Here is a 19,647-nt window from a genome sequence, read left to right as displayed (position 1 = left end):
TGAAATTTTCAAGATTTTGGCATGTTACAACCAAAAACATAAATGTATTTTATTGGGATTTTAGTTCAATGCTTCCAAGCATGCGTCGACTTGATTCTGAGCATGCGTGGATTTTTAACTGATGGTCGTGCCTACTAACGATCGTTTTTTTTCTATCAGTTAGGAATCCATCGCTTAAATTTAAAACAAGTTGGCTTTTTTTTAACCGATGGATAAATAACTGATGGCGCCCACACACAATCGGTTTGGACCGATGAAAACGGTCCATCAGACCGTTCTCATTGATTTAACCGATCGTGTGTACGCGGCCTTAGTGAATAAACAGCATCACAAAGGCCATCACGAAGGCCATCACGAAGGCCAAGGAACACACCAGACAGGTCAATAAAGGATAAAGTTGTGGAGTAGTTTAAAGTAGGGTTAGGTTAAAAAAAAATATACAAAGCTTTGAACATCTCAAGGAGCACTGTTAAATCCATCATCTGGAAATGGAAAGAGTATGGCACAACTGCAAACCTACCAAGACATGGTTGTCCACCTAAATTGACAGGCTGGGCAAAGAGAGCATTAATCAGTAAAGCAGCCAAGAGGCCCATGGTATCTCTGGAGGAGCTGCAGAGATCCACAGCTCAGGTGGGAGAATCTGTCCACAGGACAACTATTAGTCATACACTCCACAAATCTGGCCTTTATGGAAAAGTGACAAGAAGAAAGCCATTATTGAAACAAAGCTTAAAGAAGTCCCATTTCCAGTTTGCCTGAAGCCATGTGGGGGACACAGCAACCATGTGGAAGAAGGTGCTCTGGTCCGATGAGACCAAAATTTAACTTTTATGTGTGGTGGAAAAATAACACTGCACAGCACCCTGAACACACCACCCCCACCATAAAAAATTATGGTGGCAGCATCAAGTTGTGGGGTTGCTTCAGAAGAGACAGGGAAGCTTGTCAGTGTTAATGAGAAGATTGATGGAGCCAAATACAGGGCAATCTTAAAAGAAAACCTGTTAGAGTCTGCAAAAGACTTGAGACTGGGCGGAGGTTCACCTTCCAGCAGGACAACTACCCTAAACATACAGCCAGAGCTACAATGGAATGGTTTAGATCAAAGCATATTCATGTGTTAGAATGGCCCAGTCAAAGTCCAGACCTAAATCCAATTGAAAATATGAGGCAAGACTTGAAAATTGCTGTTCACAGAAACTCTCCATCCAATATGACAGAGCTTGAGCTATTTTGAAAAGAAGAATGGGCAAAAATGTCACTCTCTAGATGTGCAAAGCTGGTACAGTCACACCCAAAAAGACGGGTGGTTCTACAAAGTAATGACTCAGGGGGGCTGAATACAAATGCATGCCACACTTTCAGATATTTATTTGTAAGAAAATTTGAAAATCATTAATCATTCTCCTTCCACTTCACCATTTTATGCCACTTACATTTTTGGTAGTAAAATGACAAAATGTGGAAAATTTCAAGGGGTATGAATACTTTTACAAGGCACTGTACTTGGGCTGATTGCCCAAGATATTTAACCCCTTCCCAACCAGTGTCATTAATGCAGTTACAGTGCATATTTTTAGCACTAATCACTGTGTCATTAGTGTCACTGGTCCCCACAGTGTCAAAGGTGTCAGACTGTCTACTGCAATATACTGGCTTACTAGTATAAAACAAATAAAATAATAACATTTGCAGTATATATACCATAGTTTGTAGATGCTATAACTTTCACACAAACCTATCAATATGCACTGATTGGTATTTTTTTTACCAAAGACATATACAGTAGCAGAATACATTTTGGACAAAATGTATTAGAGATTTTTTTATTATTATTATTTGATATGTTTTATAGCAGAAAACAAAAAAATATATATTTTTTTAACATTGGCGTTTGGTTCATGAGAGAAAACATTTGAAGAATACAAACTGACTTTAGCAATCACAGGGAATTTGATTTGCAGATATAGTGTACTTCAATGGAATATCATTGCCACAGTCTCTCCAGGGCCGTCTTTACCGCAGGGCAAAAGGGGAAGCTGCCCAGGGCCCAGTCATTGCTGTGGGGCCCTAAGCAGCTACCAGCGGTTTGCGTGGAGGGAGACTGTCATGACATTGGGAAGCTCAGCGGCACATAGCTAGCGCTGCACACAGTGCCCAGCTGAGTAGGAGGTGCCTGGAATGTTTTGACAGGTGGAAAGCAAAAACGGCAGTGTATGCGAGGAGAGCTGTCAGCACAAGTTAAACAGTGGCTTGCCGACATGTGTAGCTCTGTTTTAGCGGAGGAATGGATGGCTGTCAGAAATCCTGACGTTGAGTTGAAACAGGGATGGATTGCCAGGAAAATCGGGTAAGGCTCTCACCCTCAATACACCCAGTGGCCAGATGGGGAAGGATCAAGGGGAGTTCCAATGTCCCAAAGTGTGGAATCCAAGCCCAAAGAGATCGCTCCCCGTTCCCGATGGTCAGGGGAGGAAGACAGAGCGAATCGGTCTGGAACGGAGTGACAGGAACAAGCGGGAAGCTTACTTCCGGGTCCGTGCAGACTGAAAAGCAGCGATAATCACAGGCAGACAAAGGGCGGTCAGAGGACCGCAAAACAATAGTAGAGACAAATGTAGGACTACATGTTTTGGGGAATCTCCCCTTCGTCAGGTCACATGACCATCGGGACCAGAGAGCGGTCTCTTTGGGCTTGGATTCCACACTTTGGAGCATTGGGACTCCCCTCGATCCCTCCCCATCTGGCCACCGGGTGTATTGAGGGTGAGAGCCTTACCCGATCTTCCTGGCAATCCATCCCTGCTCCAACAACATCAGGGTTTCTGACAACCATCCATTCCTCCGCTAATACAGAGCTACATGTCAGCCGTGAGTTTTTGTGTTATCCAGTCATCTTTCATTTGACTATTATTTGTGACTATCAATGGATACAAGTGTTTTTAATTTTTTTACCTTTTTAATTTATCACAATGTTGGATTATTAATTTACTGGATCAGTGCTCCTTGTTTTGAATTTAATTTTTGTTGTAAGAGTGAGCCTGTTTGGTAAAGTTTGCCTGAGATTGGCTTTGCTTTGTTATCACTGCTCTGTCCTACTCCTGTCTGACATACTAAGCCCTAAGGTGGTAACTAACTCTGCCCCCGCCCCGCCTCTCATCCATTTGGCACTATACTGTAACCCACCCCCTTCACCAGCCGTGCCACATATGACTCCGAAAAGGCAGGCTGGATTAGAATGTGCATTGCTGAAAGGTAGAGTTTTAAAATTTTTAGATGTTCCTGGGAGTTGTTGCAGAGCCAATTTCATATGTCAAAATGTTTTACATACAAGGGACAGTTTCAATATATGAGGATGAAGGTGCCTTCAGATTGATGACATATATAGTATATGTTTGATCATCTCCTGTACTACATCCATAGTCTCTGATTGTCTCCTGTAGTGCATTTGCAGTCTCTGACCATCTCTTGTAGTATGTCTGCCACAAAATAATATGCACAACCCTTTAGTGTGTCAGTGGCTGCAGTTGAGCCCCCCAGAATCTCAACAGTTGACCATACTGTAGCTATACTGTATTTACAAAAAATAAATGAAGTATATGAGTGTCAGATCAAGACCTTTATGGCTTAAAGTGGCAATTTCACATGTAGTGCAGTCCCTTCTGCCCCTCTATAAGGTGATTCACAATGGATCACTTTGCAGAGGCAGTTTGCAGGCATTCAGGAGGAGATACTGCATTTGGCTTCTGGCTGGGGCGACTGACTTCAATGGGCAAGTTTGATAGGTGACACCACCAGTGAAACTTGACATGTCTTGGGGGGGCCCCAAGAAAATGTTTGCCCAGGGCCCAATCAATATTAAAGACAGGCCTGAGTCTCTCCCATTACAAAAGTGAAAGCAGCTGCTGAATACCAACATAGACCAAGTTCATAGTAATCACGTGTGAACTACAACTGCTTGTCCATCTTTCTATAATTCATTCTACTTTGTAATTCATTACAAGTATGCAAAACTGTTTACATTTACAGAAACTAAGACATTTTTACCAAACTCAGTTGCTTGATTCCCATTGACTTGACTTGGTTTCAAAAATAATGTGGAACGGGTAACAGCAACCTTGATTGTACTGCCACCTGATGCAATTGGCTGACAGTTTACTAAACTGTCCTGCCCACAGATGACCTGCCCATTTCCCTTACATCACTGCGGTCACTGAAAGTGGAGTCATGCCCACATGACTTAAAGAGGAGGCCCGTCTGAATGCCCATATGCCTTAAAGAGGAGAACTGAATGCCCACACTTCTCCCTGCAGCCGAAGCATGCTTGCATGTCTACATTTTCCTTGTTTAAACCCTGCAGTAGGTACATAAAAACCTGTGTTTCTGAAGATGCAGGGCTTGGAGTTGATCTTTTTTTTTTTTTAACAGGTATAGGTTTATTAAATAATGCACAGGTCGGTGTTGAAGCTGATATTAAAGCGGAGTTCCACCCTGAAATTTTTTTTTACACCAAAAATCTAAAAAAAAAAAAAAAAATGAAAAAAAAATATATATATTTTTACTTACCCTAAATAGCTATTGCTATGCGGAAGTGCCGAATCTGCCTCTTCATCTTCCGCGGTAGATTCTCTTCCTCGGTTTCTTCTTGTGAATGGGGCGCGCTGCATTCTGGGAACTGTGTGTATGCCAGAAAGCAGCCGGCCCATTCACAAAGCGCCGGGCTGCTCGCGCATGCGCAGTAGGAAACGGGCAGTGAAGTGGCATGGCTTCACTGTCTGTTTCCCTTACTGTGGATGGCGGCGCTTGGAGCTGCCAGGATCGAGGATCGGCCTCGGCAGGGGCCGACATCGCTGGCGACTAGGACGGGTAAGTGTCCTTATTAAAAGTCAGCAGCTACAGCTGCTGACTTTTAATTTTTTTTTTTTTGAACAGACCTCCGCTTTAAGTCTGAATGTTCAGAAACTGGTGCTGATCTGAGATCTGAAGGTACAGATATTGTGTACTATCTGGGGTCTAAAGGATGAAGTCTTTGAAGCCACTCTGAAGCCTGAAGATACATGTATTGAAGCTGATATAAAGCATAAAGGTGCATGAATTGGGGTTGATCTGAGGTCTGAAGGTTCAAGAATTGGGGCTGATCTGAGGTCTGAAGGTGCATGAATTGGGGTCATGAAAAACAGGGACAGAGATCACACTAAAACTGTAAGTTCAGTTTACTTTCCAGTACACATTAGGCTTCATGCACACTGGAGGTTTTGGCAGAAAAAAGATTGACACTTGTAAACGCGTATAATGCATTTAGGCAGTCAAGCACTTGGGCATTAATTAATTTCATTGGCTAGAATAATCATTTATTGTGGGCACTGAAATAATTTAATGACCAAAGCACTAAATGTGCTTAGCATTAAAGCTGGTTTTCAACGTTTTTAGATGTTTAACCACTTCCCGCCCGGCCTATAGCAGATTGACGGCGGGCGGTGGTTCTGTTATCCTGACTGGGTGTCATATGACGTTCAGCAGGATAACATGCGGGGGCACGCAGCTGGTGCGGCACGCCACTCATCTCTGATCGTGGTAAGGAGCCTCTGACAGAGCCCACCACAGTGCCAATTTGTGCCCATCACAGTGCCAATTAGTGTCAAACAGTAACACCTGGGGTTTCAGTGCAAATATAAATAGAATTGGAGATAATGGGTTTCCTTGATGAGGGCCTTGAGATATACAAAACGACTGTAATCTTTAGCTCTTAATTATTCATGACCCCATTGGTTTGCGGTATAGCATGTGCAAGACAGATAAGAATGAAAGTTTTGAATCAATAATTTCCCAGGGAATAGAACACGTAATCCAAAGTTATTGAGTGAAAGGTCTTGTGTATATCAAGAGAGAGGAGAATTCCATTTTGTTTACCCCCCTTATCCCAGTTAGCTTGTTCAGCCAATATTATATCTACGACCCTTCTTTTTTTCTCTAAAGCCTCGTACACACGACCGAGGAACTCGACGGGCGAAACACATCGTTTTCCTCGTCGATTTCCTTGTTAGGCTGTTGAGAAACTCGACAAGGCAAGTTACTCTATTCCTGTCGAGGAAATAGAGAGCTTGCTCTCTTTTTGTCTCGTCAAGTTTCTCGACAGTTTCCTCAACGAAAATGTACACATGACCGGTTTCCTCGGCAAAAAAAATATCTCCCAGCAAGTTTCTTGCTGGTTTTTGCTGAGAAACTCGGTTGTGTGTACGAGGCCTAAGGCTTGCCTAAATGGAATAAATCCAATTGATCTGAGTGGATGTATTGAGGTAAGGAGGAATTTATCTTTATAGCTAAAATGTCATATTGTCATAAATAATTTTAAGATCAATGCTTATTAAGGAGATGGGATGATAATTCCCACAGTTGCCATGACCTTTACCCAGTTTCGAAATGACATGGATATAGGCCGTGTTTTCATGTAAGGGAAAACTCTTCTGGATTCCGTTAAAGAATTTACATACGTGGGTTGCTACGATATCCTTTTACTTCTTACAGCAATGCACCAAGAAGCCATTAGATTCCAGTGCTTTTGAGGCGTTCATAAGCCTGATGGCTATTTGAATTTCCTCTACTGAGAAATCAGAGCAACCGAGAGCCGAGCGACAAATCTGCTTCAGCTGCCGACATCGCGGGCACCCTGGACAGGTAAGTGTCCGAATATTAAAAGTCAGCAGCTGCAGTATTTGTAGCTCCTGGCTTTTAATATTATTTTTTAGGCGGACCTCCGTTTTAAGCTGACCTTTGATCTCAAACATTATGGGCCAGATTCAGAAAGAGATACGACGGCGTATCTCCTGATACGCCATCGTATCTCTGAGTGCGCTCGGTCGTATCTATGCGCCTGATTCAGAGAATCAGTTACGCATAGAAATCCCTAAGATCCGACATGTGTAAGTGTCTTACACGGTCATATCTTAGGCTGCATTATCAGGCTGGCCGCTAGGTGGCGCTTCCGTTTGTTTACGCGAGAAATATGCAAATTACTATTTATGTCGATTCAGAAACGAATGACCGCCCGGCACTTTTTTTTACGCCGTTTACTTTCGTCTTTTTCCGGCGTAAAGTTACATCTGCTATATCAGGGGTATGTGCGGCGTATCCTATGTTAAGTATGGCCGTCGTTCCCGCGCCGAGTTTTCAATTTTTTACGTTGTTTGCGTAAGTCGTTCGCGAATACGGCTGGACGTAATTTACGTTCACGTCGAAAGCAATGACGTTTTGCGGCAGATTTTCGAGCATGCGCACTGGGATGTTTTCACGAACGGAGCATGCGCCGTTCAAAAAAAACGTAAAATACGCGGGGAAAAGCCTAATTTAGATAAAACACGCCCCCAACATCCCCATTTGAATTTGGCGGGCTTACGCTGGCCCACATACGTTACGCCGCCATAACTTAGGGCGCCGTATTCAGTTCTATCTGAATACAGAACTTGCGCCCAAAGTTAGAACGGCGTAACGTATCTAGGGTACGTTACGCCGGCCGGACAGATACGCTCAGGTATCTGAATCCGGCCCTATATGTGGATTGTTTAACAGACCTATGGATCTCTTGTATATCCAAATTTAAGCAGTTTCATTATTAAAAAGTAAACCTTTCAATCTCTTAATGGTATTAAAAAGTATTACAATTTAGGAACATACCTTAAAAACGTTAACATCTCTTACAACTTTACAACTGGTTCTCCTTACCCCTGCCTCTGACATATTTCTATTTGCCAGAAACAATTATACACTTATAGGAAGGGGTGATAGCTGGTAGGGACAGGCCATCTCTACACTGCCAGGAAATGTTTCAATTTGTATAACAGAGTATTATATTATTTGGGGTATATCAATTGCTCAAGAAGACATCTAAAGGCATTGCTAGTGAGCACTCATATGAACACATATGTATCAACCACAGCATACAACATAATAAACATGTAATTTAACAAGTAAGTATGACAAAAAACAGAATTCCTTTGCAGTGCTGAGTGGAGTATCTCCAACTTAACTAATTAAGCCAATTAAGCCCCCAGCCACAAAGATTAGACTCAGGGGCCTGCTTGGGCTTCCTGCTTCCAACTTTTGAAAACTCAGTACCTAAGCTTGAATCTGAGTAATTGGATCATGTAGAATTTTGTCAACTCTATTAATCAACTAGAAAATATCACCACTCCATCAGCTACCATCCACCTCAGCACTCAAAGTGATACCACCTGATGTGATGAGGGATCTGCAAGAAAAAGAACCAACTGCTAAACTGCCAAAACGAAGAGCTTAACAATGACTAAATATCTACAGTTAAAATAAGCCATTGGTTCCTTGGCACATGGCCACCAAGAGTTGTGGTGGAAAAAAAAAACTGAAAAAAAAGCCCAAGGGAGCATGTTTTCCAGAGGAACATAATAACCTTACAATCATGATGCCTACTGTGTTTAGGACACAGAGCATTGCTTTGTAGTGTGTTGCCCTTTTTAAATAACAAGCATGGCATTTACAGGTATGTTTTATATTGCATTTTTAGTTGATTTCATGCTTTTGTGTAAACATACCCCCTGTGCAGAGATTACATTTTCCAGTTTTTCTTCTTGGAATCTCCTCAATAAAATGTGTGAAACCAAAAATATCCAGTAGATCAGCAGACAATGTTGATAAGACAGAAAAATATAGGCTGTTGATATTAAAGAGAACCACTGACACCTAGTTCATTTTTTAAGAAATTAGTGTCAAAAGTAAGGCATGGAACAAAACAAAACAAAACAAGGGAAAATCCAGCTATTGAAGCAAAGAGCATTTTGAAATCATCATAGTTGGCAGAGAGCACTGGAATAAGTTACATGGTCTTATCTTACTCTTCAGTGATGCTTTCCAGGCATGTTTCACATATGCAAGTGTGTCATTTGTAAGGAAAAGGCTAAAAATGCATGTGTCTAGACTTGCAGTATCCACATATGTATGGTTATTACCGATGATTATCAAATAGTAAGGAAAAATATGAGCAAGTATCAAAAGTTGATTGATGTCTAAATGCAGCTGAATAGTTGTTGTAGTTTTTGCTACTTTTGATAATTTAAAGTTTTTGGGTTTTTACATTGAAAGCTGAAATGCAAGCAAACCACTAAATGCATTTTTGATACACACATGTGAGCTTTGTATCTGCCAGGGAATGTGTAACTTAACCCATCCAGTCCTTGGATTTATAAAGCCCCACCAGCCAGCAGAGGCAGGCTAGTAACCTGACTTTGCATTACTTTGGTTATACTGTGCTACTAATTCATCAATCTGTCCCTAGTATGTGACTGAACAGTAAAAGTGCAACAATGCATTGATGAGCTCCTCGCTTTGCACTTGCTTGAACGTCATCACATGTACATACAGCACACCCAAATGAATACTAGGTCTGTCCTTCCTTCCCAAGTCTAAATGTTCCCATATATGGGATTACAAGAAGATCATATCTAGTCAAATTCAAGTACTAGTTGCATTTAATATCTACCTTTCTGCATAAAGGGTAAGTTCACTTAATAAAAAATGCCCTATACCATGTCTAAATCCCATTAGATAACTTTAAACTAATCAGATTTAAAAATATACTTTAACTGCTTGCCGACCAGCCGAGGTCATTATACTGCGGCAGAAAACAAAAAAGAAAATATTTGGACAGCAGCACTTCTGGAAAAGATTCCTGAATTGTCCTTGGTAAAATGGAATACACTACAATCCACAGCAAAAGATGAAAACTATTCCATTTTACCATTAAAGGACAATTCAGGAATCTGAGTGCGGCTGTCCAAATATTTTCATTTTTGTTTTCTGCTATATGCACTGCCAGCACCCGTGGTCTCCAGGAGGTGATTGATTAACCAAGCATTTCCATCTGGAGCGGTATTTCCTTTTCTTCCCTATTATACTGCGGCAGGTTGACACGGCTGCGCAAACCGCCATAGGTGTACGTTGGGCGCTTTAAGAACTATAGCGGGACGCCCCTCAGAGAGGCAGAACGGATATCTGTCAATGTAAACAGACAGATCCCCGTTCTGTCAGGGAAGTAGCGAGAGATCTGTTGTTCCTGGTGATCAGGAATAGCAATCTTTCTCTACTCCCAGTCAGTACACTTCCTCCCCCCCCACAGATAGAAAAATCTCCCTAGGGAACACTTAACCCCTTGATCACCTCCTACAGTTATTCCCTTACCTGCCAGTGACATTTATACAGTAATCAGTGGCTATTCATAGCACTGATCGCTGTATAACTGTCAATGGTCCCAAAAAAGTGTTAAAAGGGTCCGCCGCAATGTTCCAGTCCCGCTAAAAAAATCGCTGATCACTGCCATTACTAGTAAAAAAATAAATACAAGTAAAAATGGAGTATGTCAGGACACTCCACTAGGTAAAATTATCTAGTTTTCTGTAATATGGTGCTGTGGGAACATCTAGATCGGGGATATGCAATTAGCGGACCTCCAGCTGTTGCAGAACTACAATTCCTATGAGGCATAGCAAGACTCTGACAGCCACAAGCATGACACCAGAGTCAGAAGCATGATGGGACTTGTAGTTTTGCAACAGCTGGAGGTCCGCTAATTGCATATCCCTGATCTAGATGTAAGCCTGTGGTTCTCTTAAAAAAGGATTCTCAACTCCATCCACCAATGTCTCTTTTCAGTTTGCAATTACATAATTTCAACATCATTAATCCCTGTCCAGTTAGGCTGCAAGGGATCATGGGAAGTTAAACCTTAAATTACTCATAATTTTAAATTGTACTTACTAACATCATAGACTTACCAATCCACCACATATGCTGAAGGAAGCAAATGAGCCACGATGGCGGAGAACAGTACCGCTATAGTAACAGTTTCTGTCAATATCTCCAGTATTTAAAAACTCCCTCTTCTCCCTCCTTCTTTCCTCCACCACAAATCCTGGAGACAAAAAGTGATTATCCCTCTTCAGTAGTAAATACAATTCCCTCCCAAAGGCAGAGATCTTTATTTTCAGTTTTCCGCTACCATCCACTGATTGTTGTGAAGAACTAGTGGGCTTGTCCTGAGGAGGATATGAAAGTGATGATGCGTCTGACATACTTGGAGGAGATGTATTTTTGTTATTTGTTCCAGAAAACCAAGGAAATGGAGAAAAGTGATAAAACTCATGAGAGTCATGTTCATAATAATTCTCTTCTTCTTGATCCATTTGCTGGTGAAAGAAAGTGGGAGTAGATGAAGAGGATACGGATCGTACCTCTCTTGAACTAACAGCCTGGTTATTTGGTAGATCCTCAGTACTGTGGTTTCTATAAGGTTCAGGAATTTCCAGTCCCACAACATTCTTTCCTCCTTGTCGTACTTGTCTCAACTCCTGAGAGCCCCAGACTGTTGGAAAAACCACCTCTGATTCCTCATCCCATTGGAAGGGCAAGCCCAGACCTCAAATATAATAAAAGAAAACCATTCAATTTAAAAGCCAGAATAAAAGATAAGGATAAAACAAGATAAACAGAAGTTGACTAAAGCATAAATATCTATAGAGATAGTGAGTACTTAAACCTGTTAATAAAGGTCTACTACTTTGCCTCCCATAATACAACATACAACATAATCTATATAATCAACTATTTCCGTTAAAAGTATTTAATTAAAGTGGACCTATGCTCAAACATTGAAGATTACATATCATATAAGAAATATATACTAAGATTTTAAATTTGCCTAAGCATTCATGTGACTGTCTCTAGGTCCTCCTGTACCTTGAGCCTCAGAGCTGTGGATCTGCAGTGTGAGATTATCTACGGCACTGCTGACTGGTAAGCTCACAAATATTGCTACTACTGAGCTGTTCACAGTTCATCTTCCCTGCGAGGAAGCTGTCCAGACAAACTGCAATGTAAGGATCTCCATGATAATGATATATTCATTTTGTGGATCCCTTCTTTCTTTAGCCCCCCCCTACTTCTTCTTGATCATTAAGCCAGCAGTCATGAGATTACCAGTCATTAGTGGGACAGCTATGGACATATGAGGGCAAAGCCCTCCTGTACCAATATAGCCACATTCACAAAGAAACACTGGAGTTGATTTACTAAAGGCAAATGAGCTGTTTAGTCTGCAAGGAAATTTTCCCATAGCATAGTGAATGAGGTGAAGCTCTGCTGACTTCCATCATCCAATGATGTTAAAGCAAAAATGCATTTTTTTTATATTCATTATGCATATAATTGGGTATTGGTTGCAAACTTTCACTATTTTCACTAAGTTCTAGGGGAAACTTTCTTACCTTAAATACACCAACCTCGTCACCATAAAACTTTAATAGGAAAATATGAGCAAACAAGATGCAATATTAGTAGCTAGTCCTATGCGCTATGTCTGTCTTCCACGTTATAGGCCTTTAAATTCAACACTAATTTACTAACAGACATATCGGTTGAGATGTCCCACCACTTCCTCAAACTCAATCTACCCAAAACCAAGCTCATAATTTTTCCTCCCCCATGTGCCTCTTTCCCTGGTTTCTCTGTCAAGATCAATGGCACAACTATCAGCCCATCCCACGCATGTCAAGGTTCTAGGTGTAATCCTGGACTTTGATCTATCCTTTAGGCCCCATGTCCAATCACTGTCCATATCTTGCCGCCTCAATCTCTGCAACATCTCCAAATACGGCCCTTTCTAACCAATGACATATCTCCTAGTTCACTCCCTGGTCATCTCTCGCCTCAACTCCCTTCTCATTGGTTTACCTTTACATAGGCTTTCCCCCCTTCAGTCCATCATGAATGCTGCTGCTAGGCTCATTCACCTTAACTGCTCATTGTCTGCTACTCTTCTGTCAATCCCTTCATTGGCTTCCACTCACCCAAATAAATTAAGATAAAAATACTAACAACAACTTACAAAGCCATCCACAACTCTGCCCAACAGCTACATCACTGACCTAGTTTCAAAATACCAACCTAATTGTTCTCTTCATTCCTTCCAAGACCTTCTGCTCTCTAACTCCCGCATCACCTCCAGTACTTTTCCAGAGCCTCTCCCATCCTATAGAACTCCCTATTCCAATATATATGATAATCTTTTACTCTGTTTGCTTTTGGACGATCCCTGAAAACCCTTTTCTCCAAATAAGCTTACCCTGCCCACACCTAAACACTGTACTTTTATTTTCTCCATCAGCCCATCCCCCACAGTTATTACCTTTTGTATCACTTGACCCTCCCTCCTAGATTGTAAGCTCTAATGAGCAGGGTCCTCTGATTCCTCCTGTATCGAATTATAATGTAACTGTACTGTCTGCCCTAATGTTGTAAAGTGCTGCGCAAACTGTTGGTGCTATATAAATCCTGTATAATAATAATAATAATAATAATAATAATAATAATAATAATAATAATAATAAATGTGATTTGATGGTTGTATTCTGTGAGGTAGTGTAAAAAGAACAACTGACATGCAAAAGCAAAACCCACAATGATTCTTTACAGATCATCTTATAACTGATTTGACAACAGTAAACTTAAACTTGCATTGATGTTGTGTTATTACACTTTATTGCATCATAATTGTGCTTCCCTTTCCTTTACTAGACAAGTCTTAAGCCTTGTACACACGACCAAGGAACTCGACGGGCGAAACACATAGTTTTCCTCGTCGAGTTCCTTGTTAGGCTGTCGAGGAACTCGACAAGCCAATTTTCTCCATTCCCGTCAAGGAAATCGAGAACATGATCTCTTTTTGGCTCGTCGAGTTTCTCGACAGTTTCCTCGACAAAAATGTGCACACGACCGGTTTCCTCTGCAAAAAAATATCTCCCAGCAAGTTTCTTGCTGATTGTTGCCGAGAAACTTGGTTGTGTGTACGAGGCCTAAATGTTATTTTCATTCTTGTATGGTATAGTAGAAAGTTGCTTTTCTAGGAGATGTATAGGTTTATATACACAGAGTGGTCTCATCAGAATTCCAAGTGCATCTTACAGGATGGTAAAAACAGGTATCACAAAAGGGCCATTCAGGGTATGTTGCTATTATCCTCTGAATGTTCTCTCAAAAGGTATGTTGAGCCAAATGGCACAATATATAAGGTTCACTAGCGATGAACTCTCTCCAACCATGAAAAAAATCTGAATGCAGAGCCCAATACTGATTTTCACAAAGGCATTGGATGCATCTTTAAATTCAGCTACTGGGTGTTCCTCACATTTCACTAAACATATGTTTTGTGTACTTCTACAAAATGGTTTCATGAGGTAATACAGCAAACATTTAATACCAAAAATGATGGGAAATATGGGGTACTATGGGGTTGATTTACTAAAACTGTTGAGTCCAAAATCTGGTGCAGCATGGTAACCAGTCAGCTTCTAACTTCAGCTGGTTTAATTAAGCTTTAACAAAAAATCAAAAACTGGAAGCTAATTGGATTCCATGCAGAGCTGCACCCGGTGTGGCACCCTCCAGTTTTAGTAAATCAACCACCATGTCTAAAATGTAACTGCCTCTTTAGTGCAGTTATTCTTATAAAAGTAGTCCTATTCCCCAGTACCCCTTGCAGGCTTACATTTGCAAATGTGCTCTGTAAGCCAAGTAATTTCGATGAAATAATTTTTTCCAGTTGAGCCTCTGAGTACAAGCTCATACTCAGAAGCTGCATTGGAATAATAGAGAGTGCAGACCACATGCACAGGCCCAACTAGGAATATTTTGTCAAGCACCTGTGCAACATAGTCAGCAATTTCTTAGGAAATGTGTATGTATTTAAGAGATTTTAATGAGTGCCTCATTTCTGCACATTCACCATCTATCTGCCAACATTTGCAGTTTTATAAGTATATCCCCAAATTTAACCTTTTGCATTTTAATATACAGCAGCTAGCTATATGTATAAAAAATAAAAATCTTGGATTTTGACATATTTTATCCTTCTTAGGATTCTCAGAAAACTAGTTAGTAACTTAAAACCAACTTAGAGGAGTTTTCAATTATATACGCTTTTGGGAAAGTATCGTATTTATCGGCGTATAATACGCACCCTAATTTTCAGAGGGAAGTTTCAGGGAAAAAACATATATTTTAAATAAACAACTTTGAAGCAAATTAAGGGTCAGTGCCCATGAATATCCATCTGCAGCCTGATCAATGTCCCCAATGCAGCCTGACCAATGTCCCCAATGCAGCCTGATCAATGTCCCCAATGCAGCCTGATCAATGTCCCCAATGCAGCCTGATCAATGTCCACCTGCAGCCCATCAATGCATCATTGCAGCCTGATTAATTCTCTTTTTTTTACCCTTTCTAAGCAGCCTGAACTTCAGGAAATCACAGAGCTGTTATCTCCTGTTTACTCGGCTCTCACACACACAGTCCGACTCCGCCATCGGCATTGGACCAGCTCCTGTGATAGACAGAACACTGGTCCAATGCGAGTTGCCGAGGCGGGACTGTATGTGTGTAAGACGTGAGAGCCGAGTTAGATAGAGCCTAGTAAACAGCAGATGGCGGCATGTGGATTCCGGCGGCGCTCATCCCCCTCCTTCCCCTCCGAGGTACGCTGTCTGCGTATAACACGCACCTGTGATTTTCCCATGATTTTCAGGGGAAAAAAGTGCGTGTTATAAGCCGATAAATACGGTATTTGTTTATTATAGGTATTTATATAGCACAGACAATTTACGCAGAGATTTTGATATATTATACATCCCTATTTCAAATGAATGTTGATATTAAAAGCTTCCATTATTTCACAGTTAAAATGTTGGTTTCTGTACGTCTATATAATGACAACATGAAAAGATACATTTATTTAATAGCTTAAATTTGAATGAGAAAATTACCAAAATGTTAGTGAATATTTTCCCTTAGCACACAAAGTCTGAAAATTTGAAAAAAAATAAAAAAACAGTACAAACAAACCCCTAAGCCTATATGTGGCTCTATGAAACATACAGGGGAGATTTACAAAAAATGGTGCACACAGAATCTGGTGCAGTTGAATGAATGAATGAATGAAAAACTTATAAAGCGCGGCGCATGCGAACTGAATCGCCTCTTGTGCCTAGTAACCAGTTATTTTTGGTTATTCATGTTCTGCTCGCAGTCCCTCACATATAGTGTACCCCTGTGGAATTCGATATCTATGCTTTTACAAGGTAAAATTACTCTACCTGGGATTTCATATCATCTGGTCACTTGGGCTCTGTCACATTTAACTATATATCTTAATTCCCTTATCCTCAGTGTCAATACAGGATACTCAGTGTATTATGGAGTTTTATATCACTACTACTATTGTTATGTTTTACAGAAGCCTTTAACAGATGTCACTATGTGTATATTACACCTATCCTCCATTCCCACTGGAATTTAGCTATTATGGATGTTGTCCATGGTATTGGGGGGCTTTTTGGTGTGTTGCAGTCTTGTTACACGCTCCCTCAGTTCCCACAGCTAGCATTACCGGTGGACCTCTTGGTTCAATGAGCCAGGACATGTCTCCCTACACAGCATACCTGTTTGTAAGGATTACTATGGGATTGGTTCCATCTCTATATATGTGCAGCTTTTCTTCTGCCACATGTCAATTATTTATGAATTTTTTTGTATCACGTGCCTGCTCCTGAAGAGTGGTAATACCAAACCACGAAACGCTCAAGCTAATTATAAGCCATGGTTGTACCTATATGTTCTATATTTTTACATTATGTCCTACTTAGTTCTTGTGGTTCTAATGCCCCGTACACACCATCACTTTATGTGATGAAAAAAAACGACACTTTCTGTGAAGTAAAAAATGACGTTTTTGAAACTTCAATTTTCAAAGACGAAGTTGCCTACACACCATCGTTTTTCTCACAATGTTCTTGCAAAGTGAGGTTACGTTCACCACGTTTTTCCATTGAAGCTTGCTTCATAAGTAGCTTCTGGGCATGCGTGGATGAAAAAACGTCTTAGAAAACAACGTTTTTTGCTACACACGGTCAATTTCTGTGAAGTAAAAAGTGCACTTTTGAAAAACGACACATAAAATTGAAGCATGCTTCAATTTTTTTTGGTCGTTTTTTACAAGACATAAAATGACGTTTTCCCCCACACACAGTCAATTAAAGTGACGTTTTTAAAAACGTCATTTTTTTTCATCACATAAAGTGATGGTGTGTACGCGGCATTAGATTGAGATGCCATCACCCCAGGGTCTCTTTCTAATTATACCTATGTAGATCAGGGATTTTGGAGGCCTTTTCCACCACTGTAGTTGTTTTGCAATATTCTTACATTATATGTGCATGTGTGTATATATATATATGTTATTTTATGAGATATATACAAAACACTATAAATTAATGTTTTTTCTATGCAATTATGGTTTACTTGTATCTAATAAATATTTATTATTATAATATACTTATTGATAGTTGTTTTCCCTTGACCGTGTGCATCATATATAGTCCCAATTGTGCCCCCACCTTCCCCTTTTCCCTCCTATTTTTATTTTCTAGTAACCAATCAGCTTCTAACTTCAGCTTGTACAATTAAAGAGGAGGTCCAGCCCCGACCCCCACAATTTTTTTTTAAAGTCAGCAGCTAAAAATAGTGCAGTTGCTGACTTTTAATATATGGAGACTAAAATTATTAGGCAGGCATTGCAAGACAACTGTGTGTCTTAACATAGGTACTTATCAAATGGATGTGTTTATTATGACCATGGGGGACCTTCATTTAAGTAGACATCCATGGTGATAACAATTATGCACTCATACCTCTGAAAATACAGATCACACACAGATTCTGTTTGCATTATATAACCATGAGTATACCAAAAAACCAAAGCATCATTGCTTCTTTTGGATCCTGTTGTGAATAAATAGATACATGTTGCCCTCATTTTCAGCCCAAAACTGACAGTATACTGACAGTAGACATGTTTGCAACTAAATCAGCCATATTAGATGGTTACTCAAAAAATCTCATTACTTAAAGGGGTTGTAAAGACAAACATATTTTTCTCTTAAATTAAAGTCTGACAGTAGCTGATAAAGTAAAAAGTAATGTTTTGCATTATAGCTAGTTTGATACCTGTTGAAATCGAGCTGTTTTATTCACCTCCGTCACTCCTGAATCATTATTCTCACTGACTTCCTGGTTTGCGGTGCGCATTCATTCTTGCTACATCACGGACTAATGGGAACTACAGTTCCCATTAGGCTTAGCCTCCATGCCGGTGAGGGATAAGATAGCATCTTCACGCAGGGCTGTAGTCATAGGGAGGGGGTGAGCACATTCTGCTTTCCACCATGCAAAACGGCTCAGATGCTGGTGGAAAGCAAGAAGAGGAGTGACAGGAAATGGCATTTTCAAACCTGGATTACTGTATTTTGGAAGTCAAAAGGAAAAACGAGGTAAGTGATATTTAAATGCTCTAGCTTACAGCAATCAATTGATCTAATAAAAAACGAACCTTTAGTGTTCCTCTAATTCAAAATCATGAAATTTGACATGGTAACACACTAATGATATCTTTGCCCTGGGCCCTATGGTACTTTAAACTGCCTGCATGTAAATCTATATTAACACATGACCGCCAGAAGGATGGTTGAGTCACTAATTAGATGGTATGAATTGCAATACAGTCATATTCATTAAATTCACTGCTTATAAATCAACAGTCACTAACATTAATAAATATATATCATCTTCACTATAAGGGACCTGATTATACTGAACCACTAAAATCAGATAGCTAAATCCTCTTCTAAGACTTTAGAGTGCATATGTTTTAACAAAAATCTTACAAAAGAGCTTAAAGTGTTACTAAACCCAGGACCCTACATTCACTATATCTGGTCTTCCACCGTACACAGAACATGCTAAATAAATGTTCTCATCAGCAGTATATAGCAGTCTTGTGACTTATATTAGTGTCTGGCCAAGCACTGGTTAAAGCTTGTAGGAGGAGTTTTCATTCTCTTCTGACTGACCTATGAGGCTGCATGAATCCTGACCCTCTGTCTGGACAGTGCTGATTGGCCCTGTGCTGATCACATGCACCCCCCCCCCCAAGAAAAAAAAGAAAAAACATCAAATTGAGCATGTGCAGAGTGCCTCCAAGGTTCTGTACTATCAGGAGATGGACTGGGGACACTAAAAGAAGGGGAGGATCAGAGAAGACAGTATCAAACTGCTTTTTTACACAATGCAGAGGATTAATCCCTTAGGTTCCACAGTGAGTATAACAAGCATGCTTTACTGCGTATACAGACTGATTTACTGTTGTGGGTTTAGTAACACTTTAATCCACATTTATTATTGGTCACTAAAAACAGTATACCAACATTGTATTCCAGACCACAATCCCTAATTGTACAATAAAAACATAAAGTAACATATTCTGTTAAAATGTAGGTGTTGTTAATACAGGTGGTAATTCATACAGGTGTTACTAATGTGTCATATGAGTTTTGAATATTATATACAAGCACCTACAAATCAAATAAAAAGCAATTATTTGACCTCTGGAATTCAAAGTAGATTATTTAACCTCCCTGGCGGTATGATTCTTTCAGATGTTTGAGGCTGAAAGCGGTACAATTGTTTTGCATGGAAATTTGGCGTTTTATATTGTAGGCCTGTAATTCTTATGCC

General features: G+C 40.3%; 1 protein-coding gene across 1 annotated transcript in view; it reads right to left on the bottom strand.

The window, feature by feature from the left end:
• The window catches only part of ADAMTS19 (ADAM metallopeptidase with thrombospondin type 1 motif 19), a 278,331-nt gene that overhangs the window by 252,548 nt on the left and 6,136 nt on the right, over positions 1-19,647 (bottom strand). The window contains exon 2 of the mRNA XM_040344988.1: positions 10,803-11,443. Coding sequence (XP_040200922.1) covers positions 10,803-11,443 — 641 coding nt within the window. The remainder of the gene's footprint in view (positions 1-10,802; positions 11,444-19,647) is intronic.

Source organism: Rana temporaria, chromosome 1 (assembly GCF_905171775.1).
Source record: "Rana temporaria chromosome 1, aRanTem1.1, whole genome shotgun sequence".
NCBI classification, from domain to species: Eukaryota; Metazoa; Chordata; class Amphibia; order Anura; family Ranidae; genus Rana; species Rana temporaria.
Note: the sequence above shows the minus strand (reverse complement) of the source record. Positions and strands in the feature narration are given on the sequence as shown.